Source organism: Neofelis nebulosa, chromosome 7, assembly GCF_028018385.1.
Source record: "Neofelis nebulosa isolate mNeoNeb1 chromosome 7, mNeoNeb1.pri, whole genome shotgun sequence".
Taxonomy (NCBI): Eukaryota; Metazoa; Chordata; class Mammalia; order Carnivora; family Felidae; genus Neofelis; species Neofelis nebulosa.
The window spans coordinates 99473887-99497766 of record NC_080788.1 but is presented as its reverse complement, the minus strand read 5'-3'; the positions used below and the strand labels follow the sequence as shown (position 1 = coordinate 99497766).

At 43.6% G+C, this 23880-nt stretch overlaps 1 protein-coding gene across 13 annotated transcripts in view; it reads left to right on the top strand.

The window, feature by feature from the left end:
• Positions 1-23880, top strand: part of NIN (ninein) — a 102138-nt gene that overhangs the window by 14023 nt on the left and 64235 nt on the right. For 8 of the 13 annotated variants that reach the window (XM_058739002.1, XM_058738996.1, XM_058738998.1 and 5 more), the window contains 3 exons: positions 6747-6828; positions 17103-17192; positions 18793-18953. In XM_058739002.1, the coding sequence (XP_058594985.1) occupies positions 6747-6828; positions 17103-17192; positions 18793-18953 (333 nt within the window). The remainder of the gene's footprint in view (positions 1-6746; positions 6829-17102; positions 17193-18792; positions 18954-23880) is intronic. The other 5 variants (XM_058739004.1, XM_058739003.1, XM_058739009.1 and 2 more) reach the window with 1 other exon arrangement.

Sequence of the window (23880 nt, the reverse complement as noted above, 5' to 3'; positions counted from 1 at the left end):
GATTCCCATTTTGTCTTATGACCCTGTGTAGACCATCACTCCCTTCTTTTACAACCATCTCTGTTAAGGTTGACTTGAACTCCTAAGGGTCTGTGGTTCCCATTTTTGGACAAGAAGAGAATCTGATTAAGAGGCTGCAAGATTTACTTCTGTATTAATACTTTGTTGTCAGACTTATTGCAAAATTAACTTTGGTTTTACGTGCTGTGAACCTTGAACCTCTCAGAGGTATTTAGTCTGATGGGAAGATCTTTGGCTGGGTTCAGAGATTCAGAGGTGGGGGGAAAAAGTGCTGAAAGACTGTTCTCTTCTACCTGCTTTATTTCAGTAATGACTGTCTCTTTCTCTGGAGAAAGTATGGTCCAGAAGGCTGATCCGATTTCTGCAGTATTCCACTGATACTCTTATGAGTAACGTCTTTTCTGGACAGAGGGGACTTACCGTTCTTTTGTGTCCATCACAGATTTTAGACTTCAGTGTTGACCTGTATGACAAAGAAACCTTAGAAAGAGAACTTGGAAGAGTACATTGACCCATCCAAGGTCAGGCAACTCAGTGGAAGCAGCAGCACGATAGGAACCCAGATTTCCCCATCCCTGAATTTGAACACACGTTTTCACAGCCTCCTTGGATTCCAGATATGCAAGAATGAATCTCATTCTCCACGCCCCTCTCATCACCACTACTACCATCAAGACAGTATAATATTAGAGCACAGTCTTTGAAGTCAGACCTGGATTCAAGTACTGATTCTTGCCCCTTTCTAGCCCTATATGGCTAGGAGTGGAGAATGGATTTGCTAGAAACTTCTTTTGTGTGGCGGTGGTTGCATCCATCTCCATCTGTAGGTGGGGCCCCTTGGGTCAGTCTTGGAGTATGACTTCATACAGTTGCTTTAGGTTTGGACTTGTCTTTTTTTTTATTAAAAAAATTTTAAGTTTATTTATTTTGAGAGAGAGAGAGAGAGTGAGTGGGGAAGGTGCAGAGAGAAAGAATCCCAAGCCCCGGATGTGGGGCTCAAACCCACAAACTGCAAGATGATGTCCTGAGCCAATATCAAGAGTTGGACGCTTACCCAACTGAGCCACCCAGGTGTCCCGTGGACTTGCCTTTTACGATGGGCAATGGGCTTGCCCTTCTCCACATTGCCCCTGTCCACATTATCTATAGTAAATGACCAAAATCATCTGAATGCTTTACTAGAATAAAACATTTCACAACTATTTTTTTTTTAATGAAACGACATCTCTTTGTATCATTTCTCTTTTGCATAATGCTGTAAACATCATTTTCCTGCACTGTGTCCTTCTGAAGAGTCCATATTTCTCTACCCGATTCAGCTAGCATTTAATGTTTTGAGTGTTCTTTCATCAGTTTCCCTTTGTATTGCTAGATACGAACCTCCTCTGTGTGATGATAGTTACACGGGCCTTTGTCTCGTTTAATAAGATCACTTGGTTCAACACTTGGCTTGAGTTTCTCATCCTGGGTCTGTTTGTACTGCATACATGTGGAAACTGTATGTATTTGATCTCCATGATTGTGTAAGATGATTTTATGCAACGTTAGGTTCCTTATTCTACTTCCTGTTGCCGTTTTTTTGTGTGTGCGGTTTGAAGTAACGTTTTTTTCTTATGTGATACTTGCTTTATTTTTGTCGGAAAGGCAAATTATGTTTCTAAAAAAGCATTTGTATGAAATTTGGAGAGGAAAAATGATGAGGTGAATTTCTATTATGTGCTGGTGACACATGACAAAAAAAATCAGATTTGACTAGTCTTGTCATTAATTTAGTGTAAATGTCATGTGTGTTTTTAGTCTGTCATGTAATTTTCCCATTGCTGCAAACTGTCCTTTGAGGCATACAAGATATAGGAATGCTTGTAAAATGAATGGCAGCAATTATTAGTCAAATGAGGGGGTGCCAACCAGGGGAAGCATGGCTTGGAGGCTTGTTACTGTGTGAGGTTTAATTGCATTGTATATTTGTGACGATTTCTAACTTTTAACGTAATGCAATAGTAAAGCTCCCTTGGAGGAGAAAAATGGTACTTACAAATTCCAGTTACTGAACTTAGTGAGCCCGCTGATGCACATTTCTTTACAATAGAGGGCATTTATTAACGTTTTGGTTCTGGGATGTGCCCTAAGGGGCTTTTCCACCATATCAGTATTCATGAGCATTGTCAGAAAATAGCAGTCACCTGCCTCTATTAGAGAACTGTCTTCTTGGAAGATGTGGAATTTACTGTTATTTAAAGTGGAGGGTCCAGTGTCTCTATGCCCTGGCAGGAGGGAAAATAAGATCCGTTTAAGACTTAAGGCTGCTCCAATTGTTTTGATCAGCTTGCCACGTTTTTGTTTTTGGATTTCTGGGTGTGTGTGTGTGTGTGTGTGTGTGTGGAAGAGGTCCATCAGATAGACACTGTTAGATTATGAAGAACCTCTGAGTTCATCAAGTTTAGTCTTTTATAGCCCCTTTTTCTTTAAAAAAAAAAAAAATGGCTGATTCAGTAGGTCTGTTTTGGAAACTGTTAAGCTCTGCCTGTGAATATCTCAGAGAAGCCAAATGTCATAAAAATGGTCTCTCCAGCTTGTCTTTGTGTCTCTCACAGCACTCACCAGCTTCTGTCTTGTAAGTGCTAATCAACTTTCCTCTCTTCTTTCCTCTTCTCCCCTCGCACACTCAAGATTCTCCTCCTGACCTTTCACCCCCTGGAGCCCCAGTGTACTGTTTTACACTGGCTTTGTGTAAAGTTGAGGATTTGATGTGGGGCAGTTTAGGGATTTCCCTGAGAGGTCAGAGAGTGAAGCAGGTCTAGGGCAGGAGGGCTGCCAGGCTTTGATGAGTCCAGTCAGAAGTCCTGAGTTCACCAGGCAACCCCAAAACTTCAAGACTTGAGGCCACCAGCAAGGCCCATGCCTTTTTTGTGCTCTGCCTCCTCAATTCCAAGGGGAGATGCCTGCCTTACCTGGCTCATGTGGATGTTGTGAGATCCAAATGACCAAATGCCCAGGAAAGAAGGAACCTGCAATAATACACCCACTCATCTAGTGTTATCCAGGATCCACATTAATGCAATTTTCTGATAACAGCATCTCTTACCCCATTTAGTAGCAGTCTTACATAACCTTTGGGGATTGCAAACATTTTGTTAAAGTTTTGCCCTGTCAAAGAGGATATTAAACAGCATAAGATTATTCTTTTTTTTTTTTTTTAAGTTTATTTATTTTTGAGAGAGAGAGAGAGAGACAGAGCATGAGCAGGGGAAAGGCAGAGAGAGAGGGAGGCACAGAATCCGAAGCAGGCTCCAGGCTCCGAGCTGTCAGCACAGAGCCCAGCGTGGGGCTTGAAACCACAAACTGCGAGATCATGACCTGAGCCGAAGTCGGATGCCCAGCCGACTGAGCCACCCAGGTGCCCCAGCATACGATTATTCTTGATCATTTAAAATCTTCTTGGTCTATCAGTTATTTGTCTACATTATAAGAGCAATACTCTCAGCCTTTGTTTTGTGGCACATAGATATTTGTCTCAACACTAAATAAATAACCCCAGCCTATTAGGTTTTTTAGTGCATGTCTTCTCTAACAGTTGGTAGAGTTTTTAAGACAAGGTTTTTTAAGTTTAAAAACTGTATTTTTGTCTGAGGAAAGATAGTTAACGTCTTTACTCAATCCCAAGGTGTCAGTAGTTACTTCTCTTAGTACTTCACCTCAGAGCGCTCCTGTGTCTTTTTAAAAATTTTTTTTTTTTTAACGTTTATTTATTTTTGAGACAGAGAGAGACAGAGCATGAACGGGGGAGGGGCAGAGAGAGAGGGAGACACAGAATCGGAAGCAGGCTCCAGGCTCCGAGCCGTCAGCCCAGAGCCCGACGCGGGGCTCGAACTCACGGACCGCGAGATCGTGACCTGGCTGAAGTCGGACGCTCAACCGACTGCGCCACCCAGGCGCCCCTCCTGTGTCTTATTTGCTGCTTCTAATCTATAGTGGTCTGGGAAGCAGGTAAATAAGCTTATAATAAATCAGGTTGAGTGAGAATAAATAGCTCCGGAGCTGGTTCTGTGGCATTTTCTGTGAGCAGAGTGTGTGGGCTTTTCCATGCCTTCCTCAGCTTTGGACATCGCTTCTTTGTTTTCCAGTTGTCTGCCGCTTGATTGTCTGATCAGCCATCTCCGTATAAATGAGGTTTTACTGTCTCAAAGGTCGGTTTGTTTGTATGAAGCTGACTATCCCTTAAATATGGTGTAACAAAGTCTTGGAAGTTGATGAGAATCAACGTCCAGATTGTAGGTATCTTGGTCACTTCTCAGGGTGAGAAATTGAGGTACATAGACTCATGGTGACCTTCATGGCCAATACTCCCTGAATTGAACTATGTAGGGACAAGATCCAATAACCTCTCTCAAAGCCCAGACCCAGCAGAGACCCAGAGGTGAAGTAGATAGGACTTGAAGTTCTCAAGGCAAGCACTTCCCTTTTCTGTTCAACTCATAACTGTGTCAAGGAGAGGCCAAGGTTTCATTCAGGTCATTCCCATCACTGTCCTAAGAGAGGAGAAACCCCAAGCTGAGGTCCCTAAGCACAGCAAATTGGATCGGCTTCTCTGATGTTGGGCAACTGCCCAGATCCTGGCAGGGAGGCAAGATCCCTGCCGTCACCTCCGCCACTGCCACTTGGCTGTCACGGTCACTTTCAGGGCCAGTTGCTTTGCTTGAAAATGTAGCCATTTCTCTGTAAAGCAGGGGAAACAGTCACCCCATATAGCTATTAGAGTATTAACTACCACTTACCGAGCAGTTGATAAGTTACCCTGGAAGTTCTAGACCCCTTATGTAACTCTCATTTTGATTTCCTAATGCCTCTGTGAGGGAGGTGTTACTATAAATAACATAAAAGGCATGCAATGCTTTTCACACAATGGCTGCCTGGACCCCCTGTGACATTTCCTGAGAACATGCACTCCAGGCGGCAAGATCTCTGTCACTCTTGTTCACTGCTCTGTCAGCAGGGCTTAGGACATTGCCTGGCCCATAGCAGCTGCTCAATAAATATTTGCTGAATGAGTCCTAAACTTTAGTTGTTAGAGATCCCCATTTTTCTACATGAACAAACTAAAGCTCAGAGAAGTATAGTAATTTAGCCAGCTCACAGCAGGCAGTAAGTGGCTGAGGCAGGGTCAGAACCTGGATGCAGCTGGCTCCAGCACAGAGCCTGTACCCCTAACCCTCCTCCTGCCCCCCGCCCCCCTGTGAGGAAGGAATGGTTCCAGTAGGAAGTAGTAAATGCCTGGCCAATGTCCATGGGCAGGAGAGCCCTTGGGTCTGTGTGGTTTTGAACTGGCTGCTTGGGAAGATGGCCTTGCCCCTGGGAACGGGACCCAGGATGCCACAGTGCCTGAAGCCCGTACTCTGACTTTGGGACAGCAGCAGGACCTGGCCCTTTCTCCTCCTGCAGGCTGTGCAGTGATTTGTCTGCTGTGAACCCTAATTAGTATCGCTTACATTTCTGCAGTGTCTTCACCTTTTCATTGATTGCACAGCCCTGGCTCTCTAGCAGATGTCCTGCCTCCCTTGGCGGATTTCTGCTCTGGCTCCATAGGGTATACTGATTTTTAGTCTATACCATCTAAAGGGAGATGATTTTGGAAAGTAATTTGGAGTGATCAAAATGGTTGTGGTAGAAAAATCACACCTACTGTGGGACAGTATGGTAAATTGCATAGATAAGACATAGGATTTTTTTCCAACATTGTTTAGATAACTAATGAGGTTTGCTACTTTTCCCAGTATAATTCGCCAAGTGGTTTTTATCTGTCACTCATATTTAAACTTCTAGACAACGTTTTGTAACGGTGTCCAAAGAGACCCTTAGCGGCACAAATTACAAATTTACCAACTTTGAATTTATGTATAGGCTTCTGTGTTAATAGGTGCCACATCATCGAACTAGAATTACCGTGAGAAGGAATACCATCTTTCCCTTCTACCCCACGGTGAGGTCACATAAATTTAAATTATGGAAGAATACACTTGGCCATCAAGAAAACTGTTTTACCCCTTTAACCAAAGTATTTCCCCAATTCTAACTGAATATTTACTTAAATAAAACTCATGTTCTTTCATCTTTCTATCAAGGTAATTGTATTTTTAAGAATTCAAGACAAAGCTTCCCAAGGTTCTTTTATTCTTTGTGTTTGCTATTGATTTCTATTTGTTTATGGAGTCACAGGGGCCTTGGGAGATAAATATTATATACCTGCCTCAGGCAAGACTGTATTCAAGTCACCCTCAGATGATAGCTCACCCTCTTCTAGAATGTCTTCAGGGATGAAAGCATCTTTGGGGCATTGTTACAATGGATCATTTACTTGGGAAGTTTTTCCTAATGTCTAACCTAACATCTTTCTGTTGTGGTCTTGTTCAGAAAAATAAAAGGAGTTGAGTTCAAAACGTATCTTTTTCTGAGTGTAAAAAGAGGGTTTTGCTATCTAGCTTTCCCCCTCGGGGTTGAATAAATATTGATGTTGATGTTAGGGTTTACGACACGGGGGTGTCAGAAATGATCAGCCCACTTTTCCCTTCAGTGCTTCAGAGAAATGAAGAAAAGAGAACAAAAGCTGTTTGTGACTCACTTCAAGGCTGTCAGGATGCTAACAAACGGTTCTGGTACCTTGAAGATGGATTTGCGTCCTTAAGGCTGTGGAAACTCTTTTGAACTCATTTTTAATTGTTTATTTTTAGGTGCATTTTGACCAATTTAAAGAAGCATTAATACTTATCTTGTCTAGAACTCTGTCAAATGAAGAACACTTTCAAGAATCAGGTAAGGGCACTCACTAACTTTTCTTCTCTATACTCCCCTTTAAAAATTGCCCAGGGAAGAATTTGGGGACTTTGAAGCATGTCTATGAAAGATTTGGGGCATCTGCCTCTTGGAGATTGAGTTATTTTGAGTGACTTGTCTTCTGATATTATCCTAAAAGCCTTGCAGCTGTTGAACACTGAAATGAGGCTTCCCTACCACAACAGTGTATTATGGAAGAAATAATTGGATTGTTCCTAGGCAATATGTCACATGGCGTGGCAATAACTCATTCCTAGAATGGGCAGAGTGAAGCCGAATGGTTCTACCTTCATCCTTATTTCCTGTGTCCGTGGAAGGATCTGAATTGGGGGAGAATTTTGCCTGAAAGAAGAAGAGTGTCTAATTTAGAGATAATTTTACTTAGTAGGTAGATAACCTTTTGCTACAGACATTATCGTATATTATAATTGATAATATATATCTCAAGTGATAGTTTTGAGGACCACGTTTTCATTTTTCTGTTTCCAGTGTCTAGTAGAAGGCTTCACACATAGTAAGTATTGAATGAATGTTGAAAAATAAAGAACTTACTATTACACTTCACTTAGTTTTTTAAAAAGCACTGTAGATTATAAGACATCATTTTATGTATATCTGAAAAGAAAAAGTTTTTACCAGTTAAAATAGCAAAATGCCATTGATTGTAAGACATATCCTACTGTCATAGTGTTCAAATCTAGGGTGTGTGTGTGTGCGTGCCTGCCTGCCTGCCTGCCTGTCAGTCTGTCTGTTTTGGGTCGGTGAAATATGGTAAATATTTAAAGGAAAGTCTAAGCAGTGCTGATATTTGTATTATGGTACAGTCCAGTTTTATCAAATATTGGTTGTCAGGCTAGAAGTAGGGGTTGCTGTAAATAAGCATGAGGGGATTTTTGGGGTGATGAAATTGTCTCACATCTTGATTATGGTGGTGGTTACAGATTTTATGAGTTTTTCCAACCCACAGAATTGTGCACTAAAAGGAAATTTACTCTATGTGAATTACACCTAGATTTTTAAAAACCTGATTTTAAAAAAGATAACATAGAAATATAGTCCAGTTTTTGAGACTGAGGAAAAATCATTAACATTTTGTCACTACAAGGAGTCATTCAATGTGACCTATTTAGATAAAGCACAGATGGGAACTCATTTCTTATCTTCACTGGTGATCTAGTTCTCCATCATACCTTCTGGAATGCTCAAGATTTGTGTCATATCTGTGACCATTATGTTTAGCAGTGTTTTGGGTTCTGGATCGAACATCCCCTTTCTGCGTATAGTACCACCCCAAGGAAGGTTATCGTCAACTCTGAGGCTTGCCAGAGCTCTCTAGAAGCCTACAGTGAGCCTGTGGGGGAGGTTATTGCCTTCTGGAGATTTTCCAGACTACTAATAGAATTTCAGTAGATGACCACTGCTGGAACATGGGCTTTTGTTCTTACGAGGTGTCACATTTTATTGGTATTTTTATTTATTTGAAGTTGTTGGTCATTTTTTTTTTTTTAACATTTATTTATTTTTTGAGAGACATAGAGACACAGAGCACAAGTTGGGGAGGGGCAGAGAGAGAAGGAGACACAGAATCCAAAGCAGGCTCCAGGCTCCGAGCTGTCAGCACAGAGCCCGACGCGGGGCTTGAACTCACAAACCGTGAGATCATGACCTGCGCCGAAGTCGGATGCCCAACCGACTGAGCCACCCAGGCGCCCCATGAGGTTGTCTGTCATCTTGATAACAATAGCGCAAGATCTTGGGACCCAGAATAGAGCTTTGGTGACATCTCCACATTTTAGTTAGTAAGAGCCTCCGTAACATAAACTCGGTAACATAAACATTAAGTTTGTGGTTCCTCTGGGTGCTGGTCATGTGCTTTTATGTCGGTTTGGAATGGGCAACTCTGACACTAGTCCGCATGACCTCTTGGCTGCCCTTTCTTCAAAACCTGCATGGTCACCCGCCAGAAGATTGTCATAATAAATGCACAGACTTACGGTGACCCCAGATGTGAAGGGTACCGCCTAGAGTTGTTCGGTGCTGGGATCTAAATAATAGGATGAGGAGGCGGACAAAGGCTGGCCTAGTTTGCCAGTAGCTGGGAAGTAACATTGATGAAGCTAGCTCCAGACGCTGGTTTCAGAGTTATGTGTGTGCCCCGCTGCCGTGCAGGTCAAGACCATAATTTGGACGGGTCTTGCAGGACAGCACCCAGAAGGGATCTCGATGGTTTTGCTGTGTGCCACATGCTTCGGGTAGGCTGTAGCAAACCCTCGTTACAAAGCTGCCCCAGATTGGTGTGATGGAGTGGCAGAGTACTTATCGATAGCAACGTATCCAGCATTTACGGGACCTCCCTAATGTTTGGCCTGGTGGGATAAAATCTAGGATTGAGCCAGCGCCTAAAAGGGCATTTTATCTCAGAGGAGGCAGTGAGTCAGCGCTTCCTCCCACATTCCCTGCTTTGTTCCTGACATCTCTGCTTTTTCTGTCTTTTGCCCGTCTCTCTCTCCGGCCTTTCCAGTTGTTCTCGGGGATCATACAGTTCTTTGCACTGAAACGTGTTCCCACCCACTCTAAAATGTGATTCAACCCCCACAGGCAGACTGGCTTGGCTGGTGAGAGAGAAAGAAGGTTCCGGACTCAAATGCAGTATCAAGAGGCCGTCTCAGTTCACCCCCACCTTCCCCTTTATGAAAATAACTATCACCTAAATCATAGACCGTATGATTGTAGGGCTGGAGAAAACACTGACAGCTTATCGTGAGCACCTGGAGGCCCAAAGAGGCACATTGCTTAACTGAAGTCTCACAGATGGTGGCCCAGGAGGATGCTGAGGGGCTCACCAAGGGACTCCCCCAATCTAGGAAGCATGTTAACCCCCAGTTGGATGAGCTGGGGGTAAACCCAGTCCTCAGTCAGTGCAGTATGGCCAAAAAGATTCTGATAAGTGGCCAGAGTCAGCAAGAAGGGGAGGAAAAAAAAAAACAGGTTTCACCTGATCATTAGTGACAGAAATGCCTGTGTCTGCAGCATTATTTGGCTTTTCAGTACTTGTACATTTCTTACGATAAGGGCCAGACCTGTGCTATTTTTGTTTTGTCTTTTGAAATCGATGGACCAACTAGACTTTGAGAGAAAAGATTACTCTTAAACTGTGGAAGGTGACCGAAAGAATAGGGCCACAGTGCACAGCCTTTGAAACAGAATGGGTCATGAGTGGAAATTTTATAATACCTAAGATTTTATAAGTTATACCAGATGCTGTACCAGACTATCCCATAGAAAATCCAGCTTGATATGGTGGAAAGGCCCCTGAGCCAGCAATGATAAAATACTGGCTCTGCTTTTCTAATTGGTTGGCTTTATATGTCACAACCTTTGGGGTCTTTCGTCACCTCATGTGGGAAAGAAGTTGTACTGGAAAATACTTAAACTCCGTTCAGCTCCAAGATGGAGTCGTGTTGTCTCTGAATATCTAAATGACATCTAAATTTATGGAAAAGGCTAGCTTTGCTTTTCTGTCAGATTTTACCTAACATAAATCGACATTACAAGGTTCTGCTTGCTAAGGGCAAATGCCCAGTGGATTTCATACCTTCATATTCCTCTAATAAAAGGCAGTTATATATAAATAAAAACGAAGCTATCTTAGAATTTGAGGGGAGATGGAATTAAGTCATTATTTCCATAGACTTGAGATCTGCCATTTATAACGTCTCTGAGATACAGTTTCTTTTTTTTAAAAATTAGCGTGATTTTTCAAATTAGATGATTTGTAGCATCTTTTTCCTCTGATAATTTATGATTCTAAGACTCTTAGGAAAAAGCTTTTTTTTCCCCCTAAGTACACCACCACCACCACAGTGAAAACTGCTGCTATTCAGATAAGGACAGAAAAATGGATTGGGGATATAGGGAATTGTTTGTAAATTCCTAACTGATTAACATCACCAGTGACATAATCCCTTCCTATCTACATGTACAATTTAATTTTTAAATTATTTTCCTGGAATAAGAGAGGGGCAAAAACCTAATTATTAGTTACTTATTCAATTTGCTGTGGCTTTGGATTATAGGATTTTTGTGATGGAAATGCTGGCACAGGCTCTAAGCTATACGGCATCGGCATACTGTCTGGATCTGCTCTCCGGAGATTTTGTCCTTGTTCGATGCATCGTGCATTAGATTTCTGTTCAGTGGAAGATGTTAGCATCATACAGGAAGCCCTTTCTTTCCCTGATAGGGTTAGAGTAAAAATCTTCCCTTTGTTTACTGGCAAGGGAAAACTCGAATCTGGAAAAGCCAAATCGTTAAGAAAATAAGACTATGCGTGGTTATGGGGCAGGTGATTTTTTTAAAAATAAAATTCTTAATTCCAGGAGCTGCCCTAATGTCATTATTTTTCTTACACTTTGAAGAAGCTATGGATATAATAAACAGATAACTTTTCATTCACTGAGCAAGTGTGCACTGAAGCAGGCCTTCTGGCCAGGCCCCGGGCTAGACCCTAATTTGCAGCGATTAAAGATATGTGTTTGCAACTGTCTTTAGAGACCTTGGGCCCTGCACTGATATCTGGCTGAGGGCCCTGCTTTTAGGAGATATAGGCACCAGTGGCCCACCCATTGTGCTTGGTTGTCCTTTCTCTGGTTGTTACAAAATACTCAAATAACTAAGGATTTAGTTCCCTGTTTCCCTGGTGTCTGTGAGATGCTAACGCTGAGGACCAGAAAATTTTTCTGGTTAAATTTAAAAGCAAAATAAAACCACTACCATCACCACCATCAAGAAAGGAGTGGAGTCATTTCATAAGAGAGAATTGGAAACACTCAGGCCCACTGGTGGTCATGCAAAATGATAAGATCTTATTGGAATCATATCAAACAATGAATGGGCACCAAAAGCTGTGAAAATGCCTTTGGCTAATGAATGCAGCTCTCAGATTTTTATGCTGTGGAAATATTTCTGTATGTGCACAAAGATGTGTCTATAAGGATAGTCATTTAGAGTAGTGGGAAAAAATTAAGTAGTGGAAAAATATATATCAAGCATAAATATTTGATAATGTATAGACAAATTGTGTTGTATCTGTAATCACAGAACAAATAGCAATTCATGTGTGCTATAGAACACTTGTGATGATTTTACGAAGAGTATTTATGATGATTTTGCATGTGCTTTGTTTTTACTAAGGGTAAGAAGGCATTCTTTAAAAAAATACATGTGTTGGGGCACCTGGGTGGCTCAGTCGGTTAAGCGTCCAACTTCGGCTCAGGTCTTAATCTCACGGTTTGTGGGTTTGAGCCCTGTGTTGGGCTCTGTGCTGACAGCTCAGAACCTAGAGCCTGCTTCAGATTCTGTCTTCCTCTCTCTCTGCCCCTTCTTGTGCACGCTCTTTCTCTCTCTCTCTCAAAAAGAAATTAAAATTAAAAAAATTTTTCTTTAATTAAAAAAAGCATGTGTTGTGCAAAAACCAAAATACTCACGTGAACAAAACAGTTTACTAAGGAGTTGTACCAATGTTTTAAGTTTATTTCCACTCCAGAGTCCGAGAAGATTTCCAAAGCAGGGACATGAAAATGATACGAAGTATAGCAAATTGGTGTGTCCCTCTCATCTCAATCAGCCCATTGATAAAGGGGAAGGAGGTGACAAGGAAGAGAAAGTTAGAGCAAGAATGAAATGGAGGTGGTTCCACTTTCTGAGATGACGGATTTGATAACATCATTATGCTTGTGCCACTAATCTTACCCAATACAAAAAAAATGAGGTCGGAAAAGTTTGCTGCGGGTTTGGGGGCTGCACTGGTCCTGCCCACCGGTCCCCCAGCCACTGCTGGCTCACAGATGTCTGGGTGGGGGGACCCACTGGGGTGTGTCTTCATCCAGGGCAGGAGCCACCTGACAAAAGAGTGACCTTGTCCCACCTAGCCCCTGTTTTCTCTTCCTCCAGATAAGTAGACTAAGCCTTCATGACATTAAGTACTCCTCATCTTTTTAACAACTGAGGGTTTGAGTTCAAGTCTGTTTGAATCAAAGCCCAGGCTCTTTCCATGAAGCTCTTGTGCCCTGGGAAGCATTACAGTCCAGCTGGGTAGGTGATTCTAACACGTAAAATGCTTTTAGAAAAATTTGACCATGACCATTATTAAGTCAGGAGCTATCGACAGTACAGGTTGTGCTAAATTCGTAGAAGCAAAGGTTCCGTGAAGGTTGTGCCAAGCAGTTACTTGATAGAGATAAGTTTTGAGTTGAACCTGGAACAAAGGGGAGGATTCACTTAAGTGAAATGTGAATCTCTGCCTTCTTCCCCAAAATGGCTCCAGATGCATGCATGACCTTCCAATGGGGATCAGCAGGCTGACATCTCTAGGAGAAGCCTAAGGAAACAATCCTGTCATCATTATCAACTCAAAGAGTTTTTCCTGTTGATCTTGAACTGCTTTAGGGCTGAACAGACCATCTAGTCAGACCACTCAGTCCCGGGGGTTGCCAGCCACACCCATCCACCATTCCTGGGCACCCTTGTGGGGTGCAGACCTTAGCCTCAGAGCTTTCCTCCCAGGCAAGGTTAATCAGAGCCATTCCATTAGCTTTGTGTCCTGAAGTGCCTGTGTTCCAGCAAGAAACTTCCACTCAGATTGGTAAGAATTGACTGGAGACTGCTCCTAAAATTCGGTCACTGCATTCACTGAACGCCTAGATGAATGTATGCATCTTGTGTGGGGACTGCAGAGGGAGGGGTAGCTGGGAGCATCGTGCGAGTGGCCCGTGAGCAGCTGCCCCAGAAAGGGCTGTGTATGCACAGAAGTGTGGGGTGGTGACCCTGCTTGCTGATGACCTCCCACAGAGGCAGGGAGCACCTTGGGAGGCAGGAGGAATGGCAGATAATGTTTAAGGGCTTTCCTGATGTCTTTATGTTGTTCATTCTCTCTTGGATTCTCTTCTCCCCTTCCCTCCTTGGGACATCCCCCGTTTCACCCCTGTCTTCTTTCCACCACTCCAGCTCACCTCTGTCCTCCTCCTTGGACCCCCACTATACTTTGCTTCTACGTCTCAGTTCCCTCCCCCATCTGTTCCTACTGCTGCCCCTCTCTGTCTCTCCATAGGCCCCTAGATCCCTGCCCATCTTGTCCCACCCCCTCTCCCTTTCCCCATCTGCACATACTTCTGTCCCTCCCTCTACCTCTCCCTTTTTCTCCCCCCCTCTCCTTCTCTTGGCCTTGGTCTCCCCTTTAATTCTCTCTCTGCCCTTTTCTCTTACTAAGTATCAAGTATGGGGTCATACTCTGTGCAGTCTGCATGTAATGGTGTTCACAGGAGGCAAGGAAGTGGGGAGCTGCCTGACTGCCCTTTCCCAGGGAAGCTTCTTGGGAGTGCTTGTCCTGAGATTTGCACATGCTTCATTTTTGACTCCTTATTTTTAAATGAGTTTCAGGAATCCGTGAGCTCAGCAGAACTGTAATATGGAGGGCCTCAGACTGGCGTTACTCTGTGCTGAGGGCTCTTGACTTTGGAAGGTGCCGGTGTCTGTGGGAACGATTGTCCAGCCTAACAGAATGGGGCAGGAGGGGAAGTAGAAAGCAAGGGTGTTTTCAAGCAATTTTAAAATAAGAATATCAGCACCAAAAAGGCAGAGCTCTCTTCTTCATCCTGTAAGTATCCTCGGTCAGTTTTGGGAACAGGGAAGTTTAAATCAAAAAGCGATCAAATATCCATCTTATTCCTCAACAGGTACAACATGATACTTTGCCCACGGCAGGTGTTCAATAATTAGAAGCTATAAGAATCTACCTGATATTGGAGTGTGTCTTTGCAACTCTCCTGTAACTTCTCGGTGTAAGTGCCGAGGAAGGCGCTCCATCCCAGGTCCCAAGCTTGTGTTTTTGTAAAGAAAGCATTGATGGAATACATGGTGTTTAGGCTTTCCTGTCACCCCTTCCGCTTCCTCTTGGGCCCTCATTGTTTTGCCCTTTGGCTCCTGGGGAGAGCTGAGCCTTCCAAGTGGAGACCTACATCAGGAAGGCTGCAGTCAGTCTGAGGACCACAGGAAAGGGTGCTCTGTACTCCTCAGCTGGAGTTGAGGCAGGGAGGGAGTGGAGAGAGGGGAGAATGGGTGAGTGTCAGAGGTTTACCCTGCCTCCAGCTGGCTTATCCCCTGAGTGGTCCTTCCCACTGACACTGTATTTCAATTTTCGTTTTATTATAAGTGCAAGCCCTTCTGGTCACAAGTCGTACATGTATGTGTACAGTGATTCACCCTGATTCTGGAAGGTGGACATTATCACAGGTCTGGAGTGTCTCTTCTTGGGACAGATGAGATCTGGAGTAAAGAATGTGATATCTGACCATCCAGTTGTTGTTTGATTTCTAAGACTGGAAGGAACGGTATTTCTTTTGTCTTTTGAACTCCCATTGAGATTCCCCTTCCCACCCCATCTGCTCTGTAGAGACTATCAGTTGCTTCCATATTCCTCTAGCAGTGTTTAGGGGATTGAATCAAGATTTCTCTGTTGTCCCCTACTCATAACTATGTGTTTGGTTTATGGAATAAAACCTGAATCATCTAAACTAAGTCAGGTAGGACTGCTTCAAAGCCACTTTACTATGACTGGTGAGTTTCATAATAAATTCTCTGAGGATGGGGTCCAAGGCACCTCTAGGCAGGCTCAGCTTGTCCTCTTTCCTTGAAAGCCTATTTTTATTTTTGTCAAATAGGAGAAATAGAAAACTGAAAGAAGCAAAAATGACTCCGAAGCTTGGCATCTGGGTAAAATCATAAATGTTCAAAGAAAGAAAACATTGCAAGTTTGGCAGTCCTTTATATATTGTTTGTATCACTGGCATTTCCTAGCCCTCCTTGGAGCACGTGATTGGAGCAGTCACTTACACTTATGTTAAAGAAAGCTATATGATGTAAGCAATTTCATTTCTGTTTTTAAGTTTATTTATTTATTTTGAGAGAGAGAATATGCAAGAGGGGGAGGGCAGAGAGAGAGGGGGGGGGAGGGAACCCCAAGCAGGCACTGTCCTGCCTGGGCAGAGCATGATGGGTGGGGGGGGGGGGGGGGGCTCCATCTCAGGAACCCTGAGATCATGACCTGAGCCGAAACCAAGAGTCGGGAGCTTAACTGACTGAGACACCCAGACGCCCCATATTATCTGGCATAACTAAAATTGTTCTACAGTGAAACCCTGACATGTGTTAAGTTACATCTGGATGTGTTCGTAAAATGCATCAACTTTGCCCCAGGGCTGCAGTTTTCTAAGTCTCTGTTGGGCGTAAGGATGGGGTTGGACATTCTTTAATTATGGGGTGTAAGAGTGTCTTAAAATCCATTTGGTGGACTGTTGCTGTGGCCTTTTAAAGGCCTGGTTGAGTTGATAAGGAAAATCATAGTTTTCAAATGTTTAACACAGTAATGACTGTTGACCATGAATGTTCTCTCTGGACCTCCTTACTTTTGCTGTCTTTCTTCACTTCTTATCATGTAAGTACAATGATGCTCATGCTCTAAGGAGAGGAATATGTGAGTGTGTAAGTCAAAGGAGTCACTGTAATTGGTTCAGTTAGTCTAATTCTTTATTGGTCACATAGAAGGTTTGGGAAATGCAGTGTGAGGTAACGTTAACACTCCATTTTTCCTTTGTGCTAATCTCTTTATTCCAAAGAAGAGTGTATACTTGACTAGATTTCGCTAGAAATTGACTTTGTGATATATTTACATTCTGCTAAAGATACTAAAGCTTGTTCACAATTATAATAATAAAATATAAATAGAAAACTTTAAAAACTCTTGGCAATGCAAAAATAAGTAAAATAAACCCAAATCTCCCAGGGTCCCTAATGGCCCACAATCCACTAGTTCTCTTCCTTATTCATATCCCTGCAGGGCATGGGATATTTAGTGGTACATAACTGGGAGACCATCTCATCCACAGGCGGGTTTTGGAGTCAATTACAGTAGGTTTTTTAAGATGGCTGCTTCGTCCCTTTACTCTTTTCCTCCGTAAAAGTGCAGCGCGCAGTGAGAGCTCCTTTGCCATTTCCATCCCCAGACCACGACTGTTCTCACACTAGGAACATGTCATGTTCTGTTTTCTGACATTGTCAGTTTTTCTTTTAATCTTTTCCAACCCCACCCCCACCCCCATCCCCATCGTCACTAACGGTGTACCTTGTTGTCTGCCAGTAAAACTTAAGAATGTGTAATAAATTAAGGATGGTTCTACATTGCCTCTTTATCTGACTAGCATCTGTGGGTGTCAGCTGCCAACAAGTAGCTCGGGTGTCTGGGCCGCTCCTGAATACTCACAGGCTGACACACTCTCTCCTGATGAAAGGTACCTTCAAATGTGCATGTGATTTTCCGTCTAAATTGTGTATGCTTAAACTCTTCCTGTAAGAGAATCGCTCCACCAAATACAATGACTTGGCTGGGACTTTTTAAAAGCTGGATATAAATATCACTAGAAATTATAGAGCAAGCATAAATACTTCACTCTGAGCTGTGCTGAGCATTTTCAGAATGCTTCGGACCACATCTGTGAAATCTGAGCGTATATCAGAGGAAGGGCATGGGGGTGCGGGGAAGGGCAGAGTTAGTCACACAGGATCGCCGGCCTTCCCAGGGAGGCTACGAAGTAATGGCTTAACCCCTCATGTGGTTTCAGTGGTGGTAAAGGAAGGGTTTTGTTCTTTCAGTTCTTATCTAATTGACCACCCTGGTTTTGATGATGTGTGTACATAACCTCATCCGAAAATCTCCATGTGTGAGTTGAGACACATCTTGTTAAGACTGTCGTGTTCAAATAGAATACACGTTATGTTCTCAGAGAGACACCGTGCTTTCGCGGATGATAAGAACTGAAATCAACGCCTTGCTGATCTTTTGTATTTTAATAGAATATTTTATGCTCCTAATTCTGTGCAAGGTGCTAAAAAATCTCTGTATCTAAGATGACACGTGCATTGAGTGAAGTATTTATTCTATTGCTTTAAAGCCATCCGTTGTAGAGAAAGGTTAGTGTGGGGTGGTGGCGGTGGCGGTGGTGGGGGTGGCGGTGATGGCGGTGGCGGCGATGGCGGTGGCGGCGATGGCGGTGGTGGTGATGGCGGTGGCTGCATTGGTGGTCGTGAACATGGTGAAACATTGAACCTGAGACATGTTACATCAAAATGCTGAGGTCCTTCTTTAAGGTCAAGAAATAACCCTCCTGTGAGGCGCATTCCATTTTGTTTTGTACAACACCAAACTCATGAAGAGAATAAAAACAAAATGTACCATTTTTCTGTATACAGTTTTGCCTTTACTATTTTATTCTACAGCTTTTAATTTTATAATGCGATCTTGATGCCAGGTTTCATGTAAGCGATGAGCTGTCATTCATTTATTAGGATCCACTGTGTCAGTTTCTTTGTTCTGTCATCCCGCTTGTCTGATGGATCAGAAGGTGGGATGGTTAACAAAGGAGTCACTGAGGTACAGGAGGGGTGCGTGAATACTAACAGTGCTGATATGGTGTTCGCTTTATCATTATTTTCCAAGACTTCCTCTAGCGTGTCTCTTTGTCAGTACGATCTCCCCCTCTCCCTTTCCCCCTCCCTGCACGACACCAGCTTAATAAACAGAAGAACAAATATGACTCCTTGCTTTATCCTGATCTTAATTCTGTACTTCTAAAGTCAGACGCTTCTGCTGGCATTGCATCTCTCCCGTTGTATGCAGAGATGCGCTCCGGCTGCTGTCAGTCATTCAGAATTAGAAGCTGTGCTCTGCGTCTGACCTGGCGCCTCATATACGCCCACATCCCCGCACAACTGGCAAACAGTGGTGGTTTATTTTGGGGGCTAGTATAAGAGGCTGTGTCTGACAGCTGTGAGTGTCAGCTAAGGGCTGAGACTGTCATGTAATGTGGCCTCAACTCTTGTCTCCCTGCCTAGACTGTTCACTAGAAGCTCAGCCCAAATATGTTAAAGGTGGGAAGCGTTACGGACGAAGGTCCTTGCCTGAGTTTCAAGAATCCGTGGAAGAGTTTGCAGAGATTGAGCCACTAGATGAAGAAGCACGGCCTTCACACACCCCAGCCAGTGACCGCCACGAGGTAAGGAATTGGACGGGCACATCCATCCGGACCAGAGGTGCGGTGACGGATGGATACCCCTGCCACGGTGGTGTGGAAACAGGAGAACTGAGGGATTTATGGCTCTTCTCAGTTACCAGCTACTTGCTAATCTTATTACTTGGCCTTTTGGATATAGACGGCTAATTTTTCTTTTGTTTGAATGTTTCACCTCTGTTTCAACTTCTGGAGAGCTGACATTTCTGTGCAAGCTTTGTGTTTATATATTTTAAAATTCAGTTATTTTCCTATTTTCTGGGGTCTGCCACTTTGAGCACTTCTTAGGAATATGTCTCTCCTCATGGCACTGTCATTTTTAGTTATGTAAAAAGCTGGCCCCTCCCCCACCCCCCGGCAAGCTATAAAACAGCATCTGTGGCAGGTAGGAAACAAAAGCAGTGCGCTTAGACATTTTGAAAACCGCGCCTTATCTATCATGGTGGGATAAAGCAGCTTTCAAACTCGGTTCTTGTGGTCTCAGCAGCTGTCGTGGTTCTCCTTCCTGGCACCCAGGCCCGCCTGGCCTTCCAGCAGTCGGATGTGCCCACTTCCCTCATCTCCCTTCTTCCCCTTGTACTCATCACCGTACTCTACCAATGAAGGAGAAGCAGTAACATTTTCTTTATTCATTCCTTACGGCTCATTTACCAGCATGCCATTTATAGAACATGATTGAAAACGCCATGCTGAGCAAGCTCTAAATATTTCTTGCAAATCCCAGCTCAGACTGGGGATGCAAATATTTCAGATATTAACATAAGCTGGGAAAGAGACAAAGTGTCTCAACCTTCTTAAATAGCCCGTAGATGGTGGTTTCCTGGAGGTGTGTGTGCACGTGTGTGCGCGTGCACGTGTGTGCGCGCGCACGTGGGCATTCATTGCTAACACCCGTGTTCAGCTCATTAAAATCCACAGGAAGCTTGCTCCAGTAATGACCCCAGCAGTCAGACATCTAGCATTTTCAGTCTTCCAGAATACCCACAAACCCAAAGATAACAGATCCTAGGTACTGAGCAAAAATGAAACCAGCCAGAGTACATTTAGAAGACACAGGACTGGTGGTCTACTGATCCCGAGAAGTTTGCACCATAGTTTTAAAGGAATACCTGTCCTCACACCAGAGGTGAAGGAGCAGTGGCAGACATGTGAGAGAAGAAAAGAGGAAGAAAAGCTAGAGAAGAGAGAGAGAGAGAGAAACTTGCCAAATGGTGTAAGGGTGGTATGGGTGAGAGGTGACAGCTGAAGACAGAAAAGGCAGTGAGAAGCAAGGAAGAGGCGCCTGGGGCCAGCCAGGGGCAGAGGCTACCTCTCTTCTTGAGTTCGGTCAGTTTCTGACCCTTTCTCATGTCCCTGTGAGAATTTAGATTGGGCCCTTTCCCCAATAAAACACATATACTCATGTGCACAAAAATTTTGCATATGCAGTTTCAGAGATGTAAGTAATTTGCATAGTTATTGCAGTGCTCATAATATTTATCTTGCTGTCAGGAAGGATAGCATTTTGTTACATAAAATCTGTTTCATAACCCTGAGTGGTATGGAATGTATCTAAGACACTTCCCTATGGACCAAAAAAAAATTAAAATACGTCTCAACACTTCTGGGGGTATTTAGTCCTTTTGTTATTTGGAAAACACTTTTAAGTCTAATTCTCCTTTCTCCAACTGCTTTCAGTACCCAAGGCATTATGATTTGGTGCTCAGAAATTAAATGATTACTTATTTTTTTGATAACACAGTTTTGTTTTTTTTTTAATTTTTTTTTTTTTTAACGTTTTATGTATTTTTGAGACAGAAACAGAGCATGAACGGGGGAGGGGCAGAGAGAGAGGGAGACACAGAATCGGGAGCAGGCTCCAGGCTCTGAGCCATCAGCCCAGAGCCCGATGCGGGGCTCGAACTCACGGACCGCGAGATCGTGACCTGAGCGGAAGTCGGACGCCCAACCGACTGAGCCACCCAGGCACCCCTGATAACACAGTTTCTTTTTTTTTTTTTTTCAACTTTTTTTTTTTTTAATTTATTTTTGGGACAGAAAGAGACAGAGCATGAACGGGGGAGGGGCAGAGAGAGAGGGAGACACAGAATCGGAAACGGGCTCCAGGCTCCGAGCCATCAGCCCAGAGCCTGACGCGGGGCTCGAACTCACGGACCGCGAGATCGTGACCTGGCTGAAGTCGGACGCTTAACCGACTGCGCCACCCAGGCACCCCCTGATAACACAGTTTCTAATTACGATCTTGGGATACCTAGAAAGTTCTTAAGCAGAGCTCTTATATCCTTGTTTTATCTTATCTATGGACTTCCAGTGAGATTTAGTGTTTAAAAGTGAGACTTTAGGCTCCTGTATAAATAAGGATAAGCGTTGAGGCCCGAGTTCAGGCGAATTCTTGCAGCTGTGTCTTAGTGAGAGGGCGTGTTGGGAGAACACATTTCACCCCCGATATTCAGCTTTCTTTACTCTTTCGGAACCTCTTAGGTGGGACCTTTTGATACTGTATATAGAAGCTTTAGTGCTCATCTGCCTTTCACTAGAACAGCAAATAGAGAGAGGCCTAGAAGGGTCCTTTCTCTCCATGTCTGTCTACCTTGAAGACCCCCTATCGACCCGACCTTGCGAATCTGTTAGATCTGGCCCCCGAAAGCCTATAAGGGCACTGGATAACCCCCTTTTACCCTGTCTTTTTTTAATTGTTGAAAGTGGACTCAAACTGAATGCTCATCCAGATGCTTTTTTGCCTAAAACTTTAGTGTTTCTGAGCTGAATTGAGTTGTCAGTTTTCAAATCGATTCATCACTTTAAAAAGTCAATAGTCTCACATGTGACATTTTTGAAGTTCCTGTGGGCAGCAAGGAGGGCCTGTCCAAGCTTTGTGTAGCGGTAGACTGCACCCTGCCTTCACAGATACTCAGTCTGGTGGCATAGTTTCCACGGGATGTCAGCCTTCATGGCATATACTGTTGTGTCAAGATAGTATTTCTGTTTCCTGGCCAGGTTCCATAGAAGCCTTAGCAAATTACGGCCACTCCGTTGGCCAACAGAACTTCACACTCTGGACAGCACGTGCTCGCACCAGAAATCCCCTGGTCTCTTCCCAATGCCTGGTAATCTTCCTTATTCTAGAGTGGCTCCCAAATGGGAATGATGGGGAGGAGAAAATTCTTAATGACCTGTGGGGTTTATTCATTAACTTATAAGCATTTCAGAACCTGTCAGAAGTTCTTTACTGTTGGCTTCTTTTTTTCACTTTTGGCTGCCTGAGGCCCTTTTGTCTCCTGCCCTTGGGTGTTAAGAATTTATTTCTTGGGTATATTTGTTACCAGTGGTTCATACTCCATCTCAGTGCCATTGGGCAGTATTGAAGGAGGGAGCAGGGATGGGTGTCTCCTGATGGGAATAATTCATCAGGAGTAGTCAGCTGCTGAACCGCAGATGGGCCTTCTTGGTTTTGATTGTGAATTTCCTTTGACTCCTGGATCCTGGCTCAGGGCAAGGTGAGATTCCTAGCCGGCCTTTGAATGTGGTTTCTCCTCTCAGACATGCCAGATTTTTCCTAAAGTGAGTTTAGAATTTTTTGATGAAGACTAAAGGACCTTAACCCGTTGTCAAAGGTTACATGGAGAAGAAGCCTGGCTGTTGCTACCCAACAAGGAGACTAATCTTTGCTCCAGGATCAATCAGTTTTATTTACCTGAACTCTTGGAGAGGGGTGGGCAGTGGAATGGAATGGGGTCACAGATACCTGCAAAAGTCTTGCTTCCTTCTAGGAACTCATCTTGTAGGGATAAGTGAGCAAACAGCCATCTGAAGGGATGAAACAATAATTCCTCCTCAGGGAGCCTGGGTGGCTCAGTCAGTTGAGCGTCTGGCTCTTGATTTCGGCTCCAGCCATGATTTCACGGTTTGTGGGTTCGAGCCCCACATCGGGCTCTGTGCTGACAGCGCATGGCCTGCTTGAAATTCTCTCTCTCCCTCTCTCTCTTCCCCTTTCCTGCTTGTGCGCTCTCTCAAATAAACATTTAAAAAAAATATCTCCTTCCCCCCACTTCCCTCTAGGATTATTCTGTAATAAGGGAGTTGCCAAGGATTGACAGTTTGGTCCTCTACTCCTGGGTTCGTGACTTATATTTTTTTCTGCATTCTTATTTTGGGAGGCCTTCTCCCATATGTACAACCAAAATGATAGGTAATTCTCAGGTAACTCTCTACCTGTAACTCCAACCTTCTGTCCCACCCAACAAAACCTAGAAATACAGACAGGTAAGAGTGACACTGTTACAGAGTTTGCTTTCAAGCTATTACATTTATTTATTTTTTTTTAAATTTTTTTTTTAACGTTTATTTATTTTTGAGACAGAGAGAGACAAAGCATGAATGGGGGAGGGTCAGAGAGAGGGAGACACAGAATCTGAAACAGCCTCCAGGCTCTGAGCTGTCAGCACAGAGCCCGACGCGGGGCTCGAACTCACGAACTGCGAGATCATGACCTGAGCCGAAGTCAGCCGCTTAACCAACTGAGCCACCCAGGCGTCCCTATTACATTTATTTTTAATGTAAGTCCCATGTGAAACTTCAGTCTTCATTAGTTACAAGAACCTGGAACCCCTCTCATAACCATTTGTGGCACCCCATTGTGACATGGTGCCTTGGGTGAGAGCCTGCTTGGTGGCAGTGGAGTAACGAATGATCTACTAACTGGGCCTCATCCTCTGAATAGAATGTAGGAGAATAAGCCTTGCTATGAGGTGCTTTTGATTGTGTTCGACTTTTGTTTCTGTCCATATATGTTAAAGCCCTAATAAAAATTGTGTACATATTAATCCTCTTGATCTTGCCCCGAGCTTTAATTCTGGCAATTGGATTCTTTCCTGCTGAAACAGAAAATATCTAACCTAGCTATGAAGCTTGC